General features: G+C 32.2%; 1 protein-coding gene across 3 annotated transcripts in view; it reads right to left on the reverse strand.

The window, feature by feature from the left end:
• Rbcn-3A (rabconnectin-3 alpha) overlaps positions 1-12,656 on the reverse strand; it is a 354,959-nt gene that overhangs the window by 204,239 nt on the left and 138,064 nt on the right. For all 3 annotated transcript variants that reach the window (XM_081733859.1, XM_081733860.1, XM_081733858.1), the window contains exons 19-21: positions 12,427-12,539; positions 9,700-9,849; positions 8,214-8,438 (exon numbers count right to left, since the gene is read on the reverse strand). In XM_081733859.1, coding sequence (XP_081589985.1) covers positions 8,214-8,438; positions 9,700-9,849; positions 12,427-12,539 — 488 coding nt within the window. The remainder of the gene's footprint in view (positions 1-8,213; positions 8,439-9,699; positions 9,850-12,426; positions 12,540-12,656) is intronic.

The following is a 12,656-nucleotide window of genomic DNA, read 5'->3' on the forward strand; positions in this document are numbered from 1 at the left end:
ATCTAAAGGTTCTGATCTGAAACATGGTAAATTACTATTGCTTCTTATGCATGTAGAAAGAGAAGATGAAGATAGTGATGATGATGGTGAGAATGTTGATAGCATAATATTAAACAGCGATAGTTATTGATTTTCTATATAATAAATAGGATGTATTGTGTTAAGTGTAAGAAATCAACAGGTACGAAAAAAGATACCATTAGAATTGAACAAACAAAGAATGGAAGATATCTAAAGAAAGGTATTTGTTCTGCATGTGGTGTTACTAAAACTCAATTCGTTAAAAAGCCTGATTGACTAGAAGAAGGTAAAGGTGTTAGAGAAGACATTATAGAAGAAATTCACAAACCATCTAGAAAAAACTTTGACAGATTAAGTGTAGTTATAAAAGGTATCGATGATCTTTGGCAGGCTGATCTTGTAGAAATGGATAGTGGAGTATTAAAAGGTGTTTCCAAAATCAATAAAGGTTATAAGTATTTGCTAACGATTATAGATGTGTTCTCGAAATATGCGTTTGCTGTTCCTGTTAAAGATAAGAGTGGGAAGAATGTTACAGAAGCATTCAAATCCATATTAAGAACGAGAAAACCTAGTAACTTACAAACAGATCAAGGTAAAGAGTTTTACAATAAAGAGTTTAAGAAGTTGATGGAGGAAAATAAGATTAATCATTACTCAACCTATAGTGGTAAGAAAGCTTCTGTTGTTGAGAGATTTAATCGAACACTTAAGCAGAACATGTGGAAAAGGTTCACGACACAAGGAAATTATAAATGGATAGAGATATTACCAACACTAGTTAAAGAATATAATCATCAAATTCATAGAACAATTGGCTTAAAGCCTGTAGAAGTTAATAAGAAGAATGAGCAAACAATATTGGAGAAAGTGTATCAAAAAGAATATAAGCGTGTTAAGCCCAAATACAAGTTAGGTGATCATGTTCGTATAAGTAAGTCTAAAGGGTTATTTGAGAAAGGATACACACCTAATTGGTCAAGAGAAGTATTTGTTATTAGCGAAGTTATTCCATCCAATCCACCTACATATAGAATTAAAGATTTAGAAGAAGAGGATGTGCAAGGTAGATTTTACGAACCGGAACTATTAAAGACGAAACACAAAGATGAATACTTGGTAGAAAAGGTGTTGAGAAAGAAAGGTGATAAAGTATATGTCAAATGGCTAGGGTTTGATGATTCACATAATAGTTGGATAGATAAGAGTAATGTTGTAGTGTAAATATAAATGTTGTCTTTTATGGTTATTATTCCATAAAAGCTAGTTTGAATGAGATAAAGGGTAGCGAAACGATACCCTCATAAGCATATATTTCCAGGGTCGGTTTAAGATTACATAGAACAGGTGATGGGGACGATTCTACCAACCGCTCTATGTATGCAATCAAAGGTGGTAAGAGGTTTGACCATTGGTTAGAAAACAAACAATCAAAAGAGTTATTAGATTACTACAACAAAATTCGAAGTGGCCAGAATCCTGGGAACTTCAGAAACTCATCTTACACAGTAAAACTAGGTGGTAACGAAAATGAAGTTAAAAATAAAGATTTTCTATATAATAAATATGAGTACTATGGATAGTTCTCTTAGTTTAAACGATATTTGCTACGAACAGATTAAAGATGATTACTGGTATGGTATCTTTGGTGATTTCAAGTTGATTATAGATAAGAGTACAGGATACTTCAATGCTACTAAGTTGTGTCAGAGTGGTGGCAAAAAACTCGAACATTGGCTTGAAAATATACGTTCCAAAAGACGAATGAGGTACTATGAGCAGAAAATTAATCATCGGAATTCCGAGGGTTTCAAACAAGCATCATATGAAGTCAAATTAGCAGGTAACAAGATCAATAACACCATATCAGGCACATACGTTTACAAGAAGATAATACTAGACATCGCCAATTGGTTATCAGATGATTTTTACGACAAGTGCTATGACATTATCGAAAGTTACTTTCTTCAAGACTTTCAACAATATCGTGACAACAACGAATTACTCCAAACAGAAATGCAAAAAATACAACAACAAATGGATGAATTACGTTTGCACAATCAAGAACTAGAAAATGAGGTTGAGTATTTTAAAACAGTTGCAGCACCATATACAGAAGATCCAGGAAAGATACATAGGCTATTCATTATCAAGAAAAACCTTACTAAAGAACAACTTGAAAATATACTTTTTTACTATGACGAAGAAGAACGAGATCAAAAAGAAAGAATAGAACGATATAAGTATTGGATTGGAAGAGTACAAACGTGCAATTACGAAACTAGGATTAAACAACTCAAACTTAAGTATCCAAGTATGAGTATTCTGCTTAACGTCGACGATCCAAACTCTGTCAACTTATACAACCGAGCTAAAGAAAGATATGATGATAGAATAACTTGGCACGGTTCGCATATGAACACAGATTTAAGTGATATAGATCTTGTTGACAGGTTTATTCAGTTAAGAGACATTTAAGTACGAAAACTAAATATGCTATTGCTTTTATGGGTTAGTCCATCAAAGTACAATTTAAGTGTTATGCATTAACCCTCTGCTGCAACAGCGAATGCTACATTCAACATATCGCCTAAATTGAGATTATTATGATATTTTCTTATTATAGCTCTCCAATCTACGTAATGTCTAAACGAATATATAAAGTCTATAGATAGGTGTTGATAAGTTGAAATGTTACGCCAATGAACTCTGCCTTCGAACTCTGCAATAAATTCTTCTGTTAAATTTTGAGACATTGAAATCATTTCCCAATCTACTTTGTCAGCGTAATCTCTTATAAAGTTTTCTGATAATTGACGAGTTCCAGATATGTACCACCAATTAACTCTATCTGCATGTTCTCGTATAAAGGCTTCAGAGAGTTCGTTTTTGTAAGATATAGCATCAAAATCAACTTTATCTATAAACTCATTAATAAATTCTTCAGATAGCTTTTGGTGATACGATACTTCTTTCCAATCAACTCTATCTGCAAATTCTCTTATAAAGTCTTCTGATAAGTCTTGGCTTCCTGAAATAATCTCCCAATCAACTTTATCTGCAAATTCTCTTATAAACTCTTCCGATAAATTTTTCCATAAACATATTTCAATCAAATTAACTTTCTCCTGATATTTGCGTATGAAGTCTTCTGTAATGTGATCATAGTTATATTCCTCCTCATAATCATCATAACCTATAGATAACCATTGCTCATTAGTTAGTGAATCTAATATCTCATCGGATAAGTTCATAACGTTTGCATAGAGAATGTTTTGTATGAGAAATGAGTTCTTTTCTTTAGTGGCTTTCTTGAACAAATGATCTAACATACCTATGGACACGCTAAAATTTATTTTGTCTTTATCATTGTAACCACCAATATCTAAATATTTACATACACAATCAAATATAGGTTTGTAAGATAATATTTCCTTAGCACTAGTCATGTTTGTTTTTTATTCTTAGATTTTTAAATTTCTTTCATTTTTTGTTGGTTTTCTATATAACAAATATGGAGAAAGATTTTGATTTATTACATGATAGACTTGAACTAATTCATCATGATCTTAAACTCTTAGCAACACTACTAGAGAAGCAAATACTGTTAAAGGAAAAAGAGTTATTAGTAATGCAACAAAAAACATCTGATTTGAGTAGCGATGATGAATACAAATATGGTAGTGATGATTATGATAATGATGATGAGTAAGCTTACAAAAATGATTCAGTTTTAAATGTGTATATGTGACTTTGATGGGTTAATCCCATAAAAGCCGTGTTCTAATACAACGCGTAATATGTAGACAATAGCAGGGGTGTACAATGTTAAGCGTTGTACTAGGACAAATGAAAATGAACTGAAATAATCCGGTGAAGGTAAAAAACGATACTGATAAAGATTTTCTATATAATAAATAAGATGAGTAACTATAGTAAATTTACTGTAATAGAGTTAAGACGACAATGTAAAGAGAGAGGAATCAGAAGATATTCCCGACTACGAAAAGCAGAACTGATAGACCTTCTTAAACAACATGACGATGAACAAAGCAGAATGCAGATTAGAAATATATTCCCATTTAAACAAGAAGTAATTGAAGAACCGAAGCCAGCACGCATACCCATCAAAGTTGAATTAGAAGAAACAGCACTCAAGAAGCGTTTACAAACCATTAAAGTTGAAAACACAGGAGGATATAAAGACTCAATAAAATTTTTAGATACAAGCGGAAGAGTTGCTATTAACAAAATCAAAGAGGAATTAAAATTTCACCCTGTTAAAGTTAACCTTGTTTTCATTTGTGACTATATTAAAGATAAAGAAATACAGGAGCGCAATTTCAAAACATCAAACGAGAGAATATTAGAATCAACTGACTTACGTGAATATATACATCATGCAAAACAAAAACTTCGTAGAGAAATGGAAGAATTTCAAGGTCGAGGATCAGGATGGACGTTACATCAAATTAAACACCTAGAAATCAGATTAAATAAGTATGTACCATTAAGAGCTTCTTCCTATATTGAACTTCCAAAGCAGATTAAAGATAAGAAAGCAGTAATAAATATTCAAAATAAAGATAATAAATGTTTCTTATATTCTATTGCAAGTTATTTAAAACCTATTGATAGAACCGTTTCAAAAAATCCTCAAAGACCGTCTCATTATAAACAACTTGTTAATGAACTACAAAAAAAAATATTGTGATGGTATTGAGTTTCCTGTACAGTTAAAAGATATTCCAAAATTTGAAAGAAGAAGTAATATCTCCATCAATGTTTACGGCTATGACAAGAACTATAATGTATATCCACTTCAAATCACAAAAAATAAGCAGGAAACTCATATCAATTTATTATATGTAAAAGATGAAAAAAATAGTCATTTTTGTTGGGTAAAAGACTTATCACGATTAATAAGAAGTCAAGTGACAAAACATGAGGAAAAACTATACTTCTGCGACAGATGTTTAACGAGACACTTTCGAAATGAGAAGCAGTTGCAAAACCATGAGCTATATTGCAAAGAGCATGAGGCTGTTAGAATAGAACTTCCAAAACCATACGACAATCAAATAAAGTTTCAAAACTATAATCGATCATTAAGAGTTCCATTTACGATAATTGCTGACTTTGAATGCATCTTATGTAAGTTAAAAATAGAGCATAATTGTAGTAAAACAGTAAAATATCAAAAGCATAAGCCAATGAGTTTTTGTTACTATGTCAAGTATTCAAATGGAGACTACAAAGCCCCTGTTTGTTATATAGGTCCAGATGCTGCGAAAGTATTTATTGAAATGTTACAAAAAGAAGCAATAGAAATTATGAAAATATATAAAAGGGTAGTTGATATGATCCCGCTTAGTGAGGAGGAAATAGAAGCTTATAACAGTTCGGATACTTGTCATATATGTGAGAAAAATTTGAATGACTTACCACCAGCTGTTGAGAAAAAAATAAATATACTGAAGAAGAAAATACAGTTCTACAAGGATAAAGATGATATGAGTGAAAAAGTAGAAGAATGGAAGCATGAGTTAAGAAAATGTCTATATAAGATAACTAAAAACAAAGCTAAGGTGAGAGATCATGATCATTTAACTGGAAAGTTTAGAGGTGCAGCTCACAGTTATTGCAATTTAAACTATAAAAATCCCAACTTTGTTCCTGTATTTCTTCACAACTTAACTGGCTATGATACGCATTTGTTTATTAAGGAGTTAGCTTATGATACACAGAAAATTAAACTGATCGCTAATAATGAGGAAAGGTACATAACATATGAAAAATATGTAAAAGCAGGACCAGAAAAAGATGGAATAAATTTAAGATTTGTTGATTCATTTAGATTTATGTCAAAGAGTTTAGCAGAGCTAACAAAGAATTTAAAGCCAGAACAATTTCGAGAAACATTAAAGTTTTTTCCAATTGATAAGCTTGATCTAGTTACTACAAAAGGCGATTATCCATTTGATTATGTTGATTCATTTGAAAAATTGAAAGAACCTGTTCCATTATCTCCAGACAAATTTACAAACAGATTAACAGGAGAAAAAATGAGTCCTGAACGTCATAAACTCCATGTGCGAGTTTGTAAAGAATTCAATCTAGAGTTATTGGAGGACTTAACTGAACATTATAACAAAACAGATGTCCTTCAATTAACAGATATATTTGAAAATTTTAGAGATGTGTGTTTAAAGGCATATGGATTAGATCCTGCTTGGTATTATACAGCACCAGGTCTATCGTGGGATGCAATGTTAAAGATGACTAAAATTAATTTGGAATTGTTAACTGATTATGATAAAATACTAATGTTAGAAAAGGGTATAAGAGGAGGAATCTCACAGTGTAGTAAAAGATATGTAAAAGCTAACAACAAATATATGCAAGATTATAATAAGGATGAGTGTTCAACATACCTAGCATATCTAGACGCAAACAACTTATATGGGTGGGCTATGAGTCAATACATGCCTTATAAAGACTTTAAGTGGGTTAAACCTTACATAGATATAAAGAACATTCCAGATGACTCAGAAACTGGCTACATATTAGAAGTAGATTTAGAATATCCAAAGCATTTACATAACAAGCATTCTGATTTACCATTAGCTCCAGAGAACATGTGTCCACCCGGCTCAAAACAATCGAAATTATTAACAACACTTTACAATAAAGAAAGATATGTAATTCACTATAGAAACTTAAAACTTTATATGTCACTTGGAATGAGATTGAAGAAAGTGTATAGGGTATTAGAGTTTAAACAATCAAACTGGCTAAAGAAATACATTGATTTAAATACAGAGATGAGGACGCAAGCTAAAAATGAGTTTGAAAAAGATTTTTATAAGCTCATGAATAACTCGGTATTCGGAAAAACAATGGAAAATATTAGAAAGAGGCAGCCCATACAATTAGAATGTGATCCTAAGAGGGTAGAAGCATTAATTGCTAAACCTAACTTTGATTACAGAACAATATTTAGTGAGAACTTGTGTGCTATACATATGAAAAAAGAGCGATTAACGTTTAATAAGCCAATATATGTTGGTATGAGTGTATTAGAACTATCAAAACTGTTAATGTATGATTTTCATTATAACACGATGAAGCCGAAATATGGAAACAATATAGATTTATGTTATATGGATACCGATAGCTTTATATATGAGATTGAGACTGAAGACTTTTACAAAGATATAGCAGAAATAATTGACCAGTTTGACACGAGTGAATACAAGGAAAATAACATATATGGACTACCACTAATAAACAAAAAAGTAATAGGTAAGATGAAAGATGAGAATAAAGGTAAGATAATGACAGAGTTTATTGGATTGAGATCAAAGATGTATGCTTATAGAGTAGAAAATAAAGAAAAGAAAAAAGCTAAAGGAGTAACTAAATGCGTAGTTGCCAAGGAGTTGCAATTTGATGATTATAAAGAAAGCTTATTTAAAAATGTTAAAACGTATAAGGACATAAACCTCATTAGAAGTTATAAGCACGATATATATAGCATAACCGTTCATAAGCTGGCACTAGATTCCTCGGACGATAAAAGATATATAGCGCGAGATGGTGTAAACACGTTAGCTTGGGGACATTATAAGATAGAAGAGGAGTAGATATAATTATATGTAGTGTAGTTTTAGTTATAAGTTTTAGATGTAAGTTTTTATGATTTTAAATGTCATAAAAGCATATTCAGTCTCACTTTGGGGTATCTTCTGTGTTAAAGTACAATGGTCAGTGGCAGCTTCATAAATTTTTGGGGCAGTTAGGGGGTGGAGGGGGGAAGTGGGGCAGAACCTACATATCTCCCCTACTTTCTTCGATGCATTGCATCTATGAGTTGAGTTGATTTTGAGTTTAACATCCCTTTCAGCAGCGAGGCCATATGAGACGGGACCTACTGATTAACGTGGAATCCAAACCACATGAGCTCCCGCCGGGAATCGAACTCGGATGTCCTACGCCAAATGAATTTCTAGGATTTTCTATGATGTAGCAAATTGCGATGCGATATAACTTTAAAAAACGCTTAAATTATGTGAACTATTTTTCCTTTTGCTATTAAACGAATAGGTATAAAGGACTAAGAGGGCTTCACATACAGAATATGAGTAAATATATCGAAAATTAACTTGAAAATAGTGAATTAAAGAACTTACCTAACGAGGACTGAAATTCTTGGGACTGCTGCTGATCACCATTTTTGGTTCCAGGAGATCGTAAATCTTCTTGAGAAAATGTCTTTACAATATTCGTTATACGCTGTTTCTTCTGTACTAAGGTATGATCATACAAATAACTAAGATCCACATTTGCATCTGCATGTATTTGAGGTAAATGAATATTTTTTAAATGAATCGTGTCTTCAAGAACCCATTCAGAACCTAAAAAACAAAATACCAAGTTTGAATCTTAAAAGATGGAAATAAACAAATAAATAACGTGTATTTACATTAAATCAGAAGTGCACTTGTATCACCTGAATAGAAGAATTTTTTTTATTATTATTATTATTAATTTATTTTATTTTATTTTATTTATTTTTTTCACTATCAATACGTATCAACACGATTTTGAATTATAGAAATAATATTAAAACATTTCAAATATATTAAGGAAGTTCATAAACATGCACACTATAATATTTTATTATATGCAATTGAATCACTACAATGATTCAACTCTTATGATGCTGCATACTCTAACAGTTCTATTATCAACTTAATTATGTTTATTAAGAGCATTAAATGGCTTAACACCAATCCACCGAAAAAAATTGATTAATATTCCAAGTATTTAAACTAACTAACTCACTCAATGGCCTATGGAACTCAGAGGTTCAATGCCGCATTCACAAAAGCTCTCCAATGACTTCTGTCCTTAGCCACTGGATCCAGTTCTATTTCTGTTCCTATTTCGGCGAGATTCATCTTAATATTGTCCTCCCGTTTGCGCCTAGGTCTTCCTAATGATCGTTTCCCGATTGGAATTGCAGTTAAAACTTTGAAAGTGTTCTTACTGTCTTCCATTCTGGCTACATGATCTGTCCACCTGAGCCTCCTAGACTTGATGACCGTAACAATGTTTGTTAAACGGTATAAATTATGTAGTTCCTCGTTATGAAGTTTCCGCCATTCCCTATTTCCGTTCCTTTTGGGTCCGAATATTCGTCTTAGGATCTTGTTCTCAAACACTTTCAGTCTAAGTTTTTCCATCCGAGTAAGCGACCAGGTTTCGCAACTATACAGAACAACATGCATGATTATCTTTCTAAGTTTTAAGCCTCAAATTCCTTAACAGAATTCGCGACGACAATTATTTAAAACATGCATTTAAGTTGTAATGAAATATATTAATAACCCATCATCACACATGGCATAGCTTACGCAATTCAATGTTTCAATCATAAATTTATAATCTCAAGTTCGCGTAACAAAGGTTTCAACAACTGTTCAATACTACAAAATATATATAGTTAAAAATCTGTACTATATATTTAATTAAATACTACTAAATTAATATAACGGAAGCTGCTAAAGTATATTATTATTATTATTATTATTATTATTATTATTATTATTATTATTATTATTATTATTATTATTAAAAATAAAAACTAATAACCAATCTACTATAATTACTTACCTCCTGTACTCTCGCACTCATAAATTGCAACACAAAGATTTACATATCTTGATTCTGGGTCATTCTTTGAAGGACGGGTAAAAGACTTGCCATATTTGTAAGCACAAGCTATTCTTCCACTATAGGCTGCACTAATGTTTAACGGTTGTCCTGCAACAAGAATTAAACATGTACAATCCCATCATCATCCCTTGATTATATTAAAGAGGCAAACACGTTTTAATAATTTGAAGGAGAAATGATATTAAATCCCACACTTTAGCATACTCACTCTTCCCTTACGTGATTACATGTCTAATGTTAAAAGTACGCTGAATATTTTAACATGTAGTATGTACTCTTTAGACTCGTGTAAATTTAAAATTCGTCTAAAAATTACATTTACTTTTAAAAAATATATCCGAGAAATCCAAGATATGTTATGTAAATACTGCGCTTTGATTCTTACATTACACGCCTGTATGCATTACAACATGAAATATTAACGTAAACTTAGTGAAAATGTTTACTTTTGGAATCTTGCCTTATGAATCCTGGAGTATATTGATTACGATACCTGTGGTAACGTTCAACACTTGGAAACAACGGGAAGGAAATTCAGTGTAAATGGATCAGAGCAAATTTTCAGACTAACAAACACAAAAGTTATAATAAATTATGTCAGACATTTTTAAAATACAGTGACCAAACGTTAGATATATGCCAATGAGGACAAATCTTGTGGCGTGACTTAATGTTCGTGCATTGGTGAATAGTAGTCGACGTGAATCCAAGTTAGAAGATTACTCGAATCATCACGCTAAAAACTAATTTTGTGTTTGTATCTGCTGAGATTTGATTTAAGAAAAAAGAATGTTTAGTGAAAACAGTGCATGAATTGATAGCAAAGTCTGGAGATACGTGCTGCAACAGTTTCCATCATTTCCGGTGTCCTGAAAGTATATGGTCGTCCCTCCCTAGGCCTGCCCTTTCTAGTTTCTGGAGTCCTAAGAATCTCCCTGGAAACATTCCCACTTTATGAAATAATACTGAACACTATGATTTTCGCAAGCACCTCAGTCCATTTTGAACACACACCAGAAACTTCCTCACTTCTGCTGCTGCTGAATTACAAACGACTCTCGTGTCTATTGCTATCAGAGTGTGTTGTTCACCTTGTTTATCACACATCTAGGAACTGTTTGAATTTGTAACACAATTTATGGTACTACTAGACGGAAACAGATTTCATAAGGGAATAAATCTGGAAATACACACAAGGCACAATATATAAATAAGAAACTGTTCCTAGGCAAGATATACGAACACACTTTTTTTTTATTTTTATTTTTATTTTTTTATTTATTTATTTATTTATTTATTTATTTTTTTTACAATTTGGTTTACCTGGTGAAATTTACATGTTTATTGAACATTCTCTGCAGATTATAATAAGCAGAATTTTTTTAAAGAATGATTGTCGGCGTTAACAAAAATCAATGTGCCTTGCACTTACAAGTGTAACTTATGAAGTGTTTATTTCAGTGCGTTCATAAATACCCCATATGCTCACTTATCGTCACTTTCCAAATATTTATCCCATATTCAAATTCCTGTCACGTGTGTCAAAGAATCACCTCCTCAATGTAGGTGAGTTGAGGTGAGGGCCATTTGAACATCATATAATAATAATAATAATAAAATAAAAAATAATAAAAACGGTGATCCACGAGAACTGGTTCCGGCGAAAAAAGAAGGAAAACGTATTATTTTTTTTTGTGAACAAAACACTCAACGCATTCAATTTTGGAGAGACCTATTCAAATTACATAGTCTTGCGTGGATTTTTCAAGTCCAAATTACAAAATTGTGCTGTTTACTTTTCTGGAAAGGAGAAAAAATGAAATGTAGTTTTTCACTTTAACGTCGCATGATTATGCTCTTTAGGCTAAGGGAGACGGACGACTAAGGGAAGTGAATGATGATGAAAGAATTGGTGCAATAAGAATGTGACAGAACACAGGAGTACTTCCAAGAAAACACGGACACGAGGTTGTTCACTACAAACTTATTTAGCTGGGGACCGAACCAGAAATCCCACGCACCAGCATGTTAGTGCTCTACCGCTGAGCCATCATTCCCCGTCCGGAAAGGAGAAATATAGCCTCTAAAAGTTAATTGTTTCCACTCATCAATTCCTCCACTGTTTACACAGGAAAGTTAGCTTGTGAAACAAGAGTTTGGTTTTAGGGCTGTAAGGCATAGTTATAAGGAATATTTGAATTAAATTTATCCCCGTTTTTTCATTTTATTTTATTTTATTTTTCTAAGATATTCAGTTCCACTAAAACTACCTTTAGGTTTTTTTTTTTTAAGAGAGAAGGGAAGTTGCAAGTAGGTTTCTCGCATGTATTTTACGTTTCTATGAAATCAAAGGTTGGCCATCCCTTGTACAGACATCCTGATTTCTTGCGGAACTAATCCTTAGAACTAAAAGTGTCGCTGAACAATTGAAAACAAATGTACTTCGTGAAATCTCAGAACACAAAACGCGTTTTCACTACCAGTAGTCTCTATTTTGCAAGAACGGCCTTCTTGCGGTCGTTGATGCACATATCACAAATAGATCTCTCGAAGTCCGACAATTATTCTGTCGGTCTTGTATATACTGAAAAGACAAAACGACACAACAATTTAAGCGTTATCTTCCTCTATAAACATTACAAGTTAAAATGAACTCGCACAAACCTGATATTTGTATTGCTGAGTCACGCTCTTTACTTATCATGTCCCACTCACACCATTCGTACTTCCAATTCTTCTTTTGGTCACTAGTTTTCGTTACTTTGCATTTCCAAAACCTGAAACAACATACCGAATAGAAACAAAACTAATTTCTACATTTTAAACTCAATTTTATGAAATATAAACTAGCATAATCCTCAATAATAACATGATCAAAGAACATCATGTTGTAC

The sequence above is a fragment of the Thermobia domestica genome, chromosome 12 (genome assembly GCF_964235325.1).
Source record: "Thermobia domestica chromosome 12, izTheDome1.hap1.1, whole genome shotgun sequence".
Lineage (NCBI taxonomy): Eukaryota > Metazoa > Arthropoda > Insecta > Zygentoma > Lepismatidae > Thermobia > Thermobia domestica.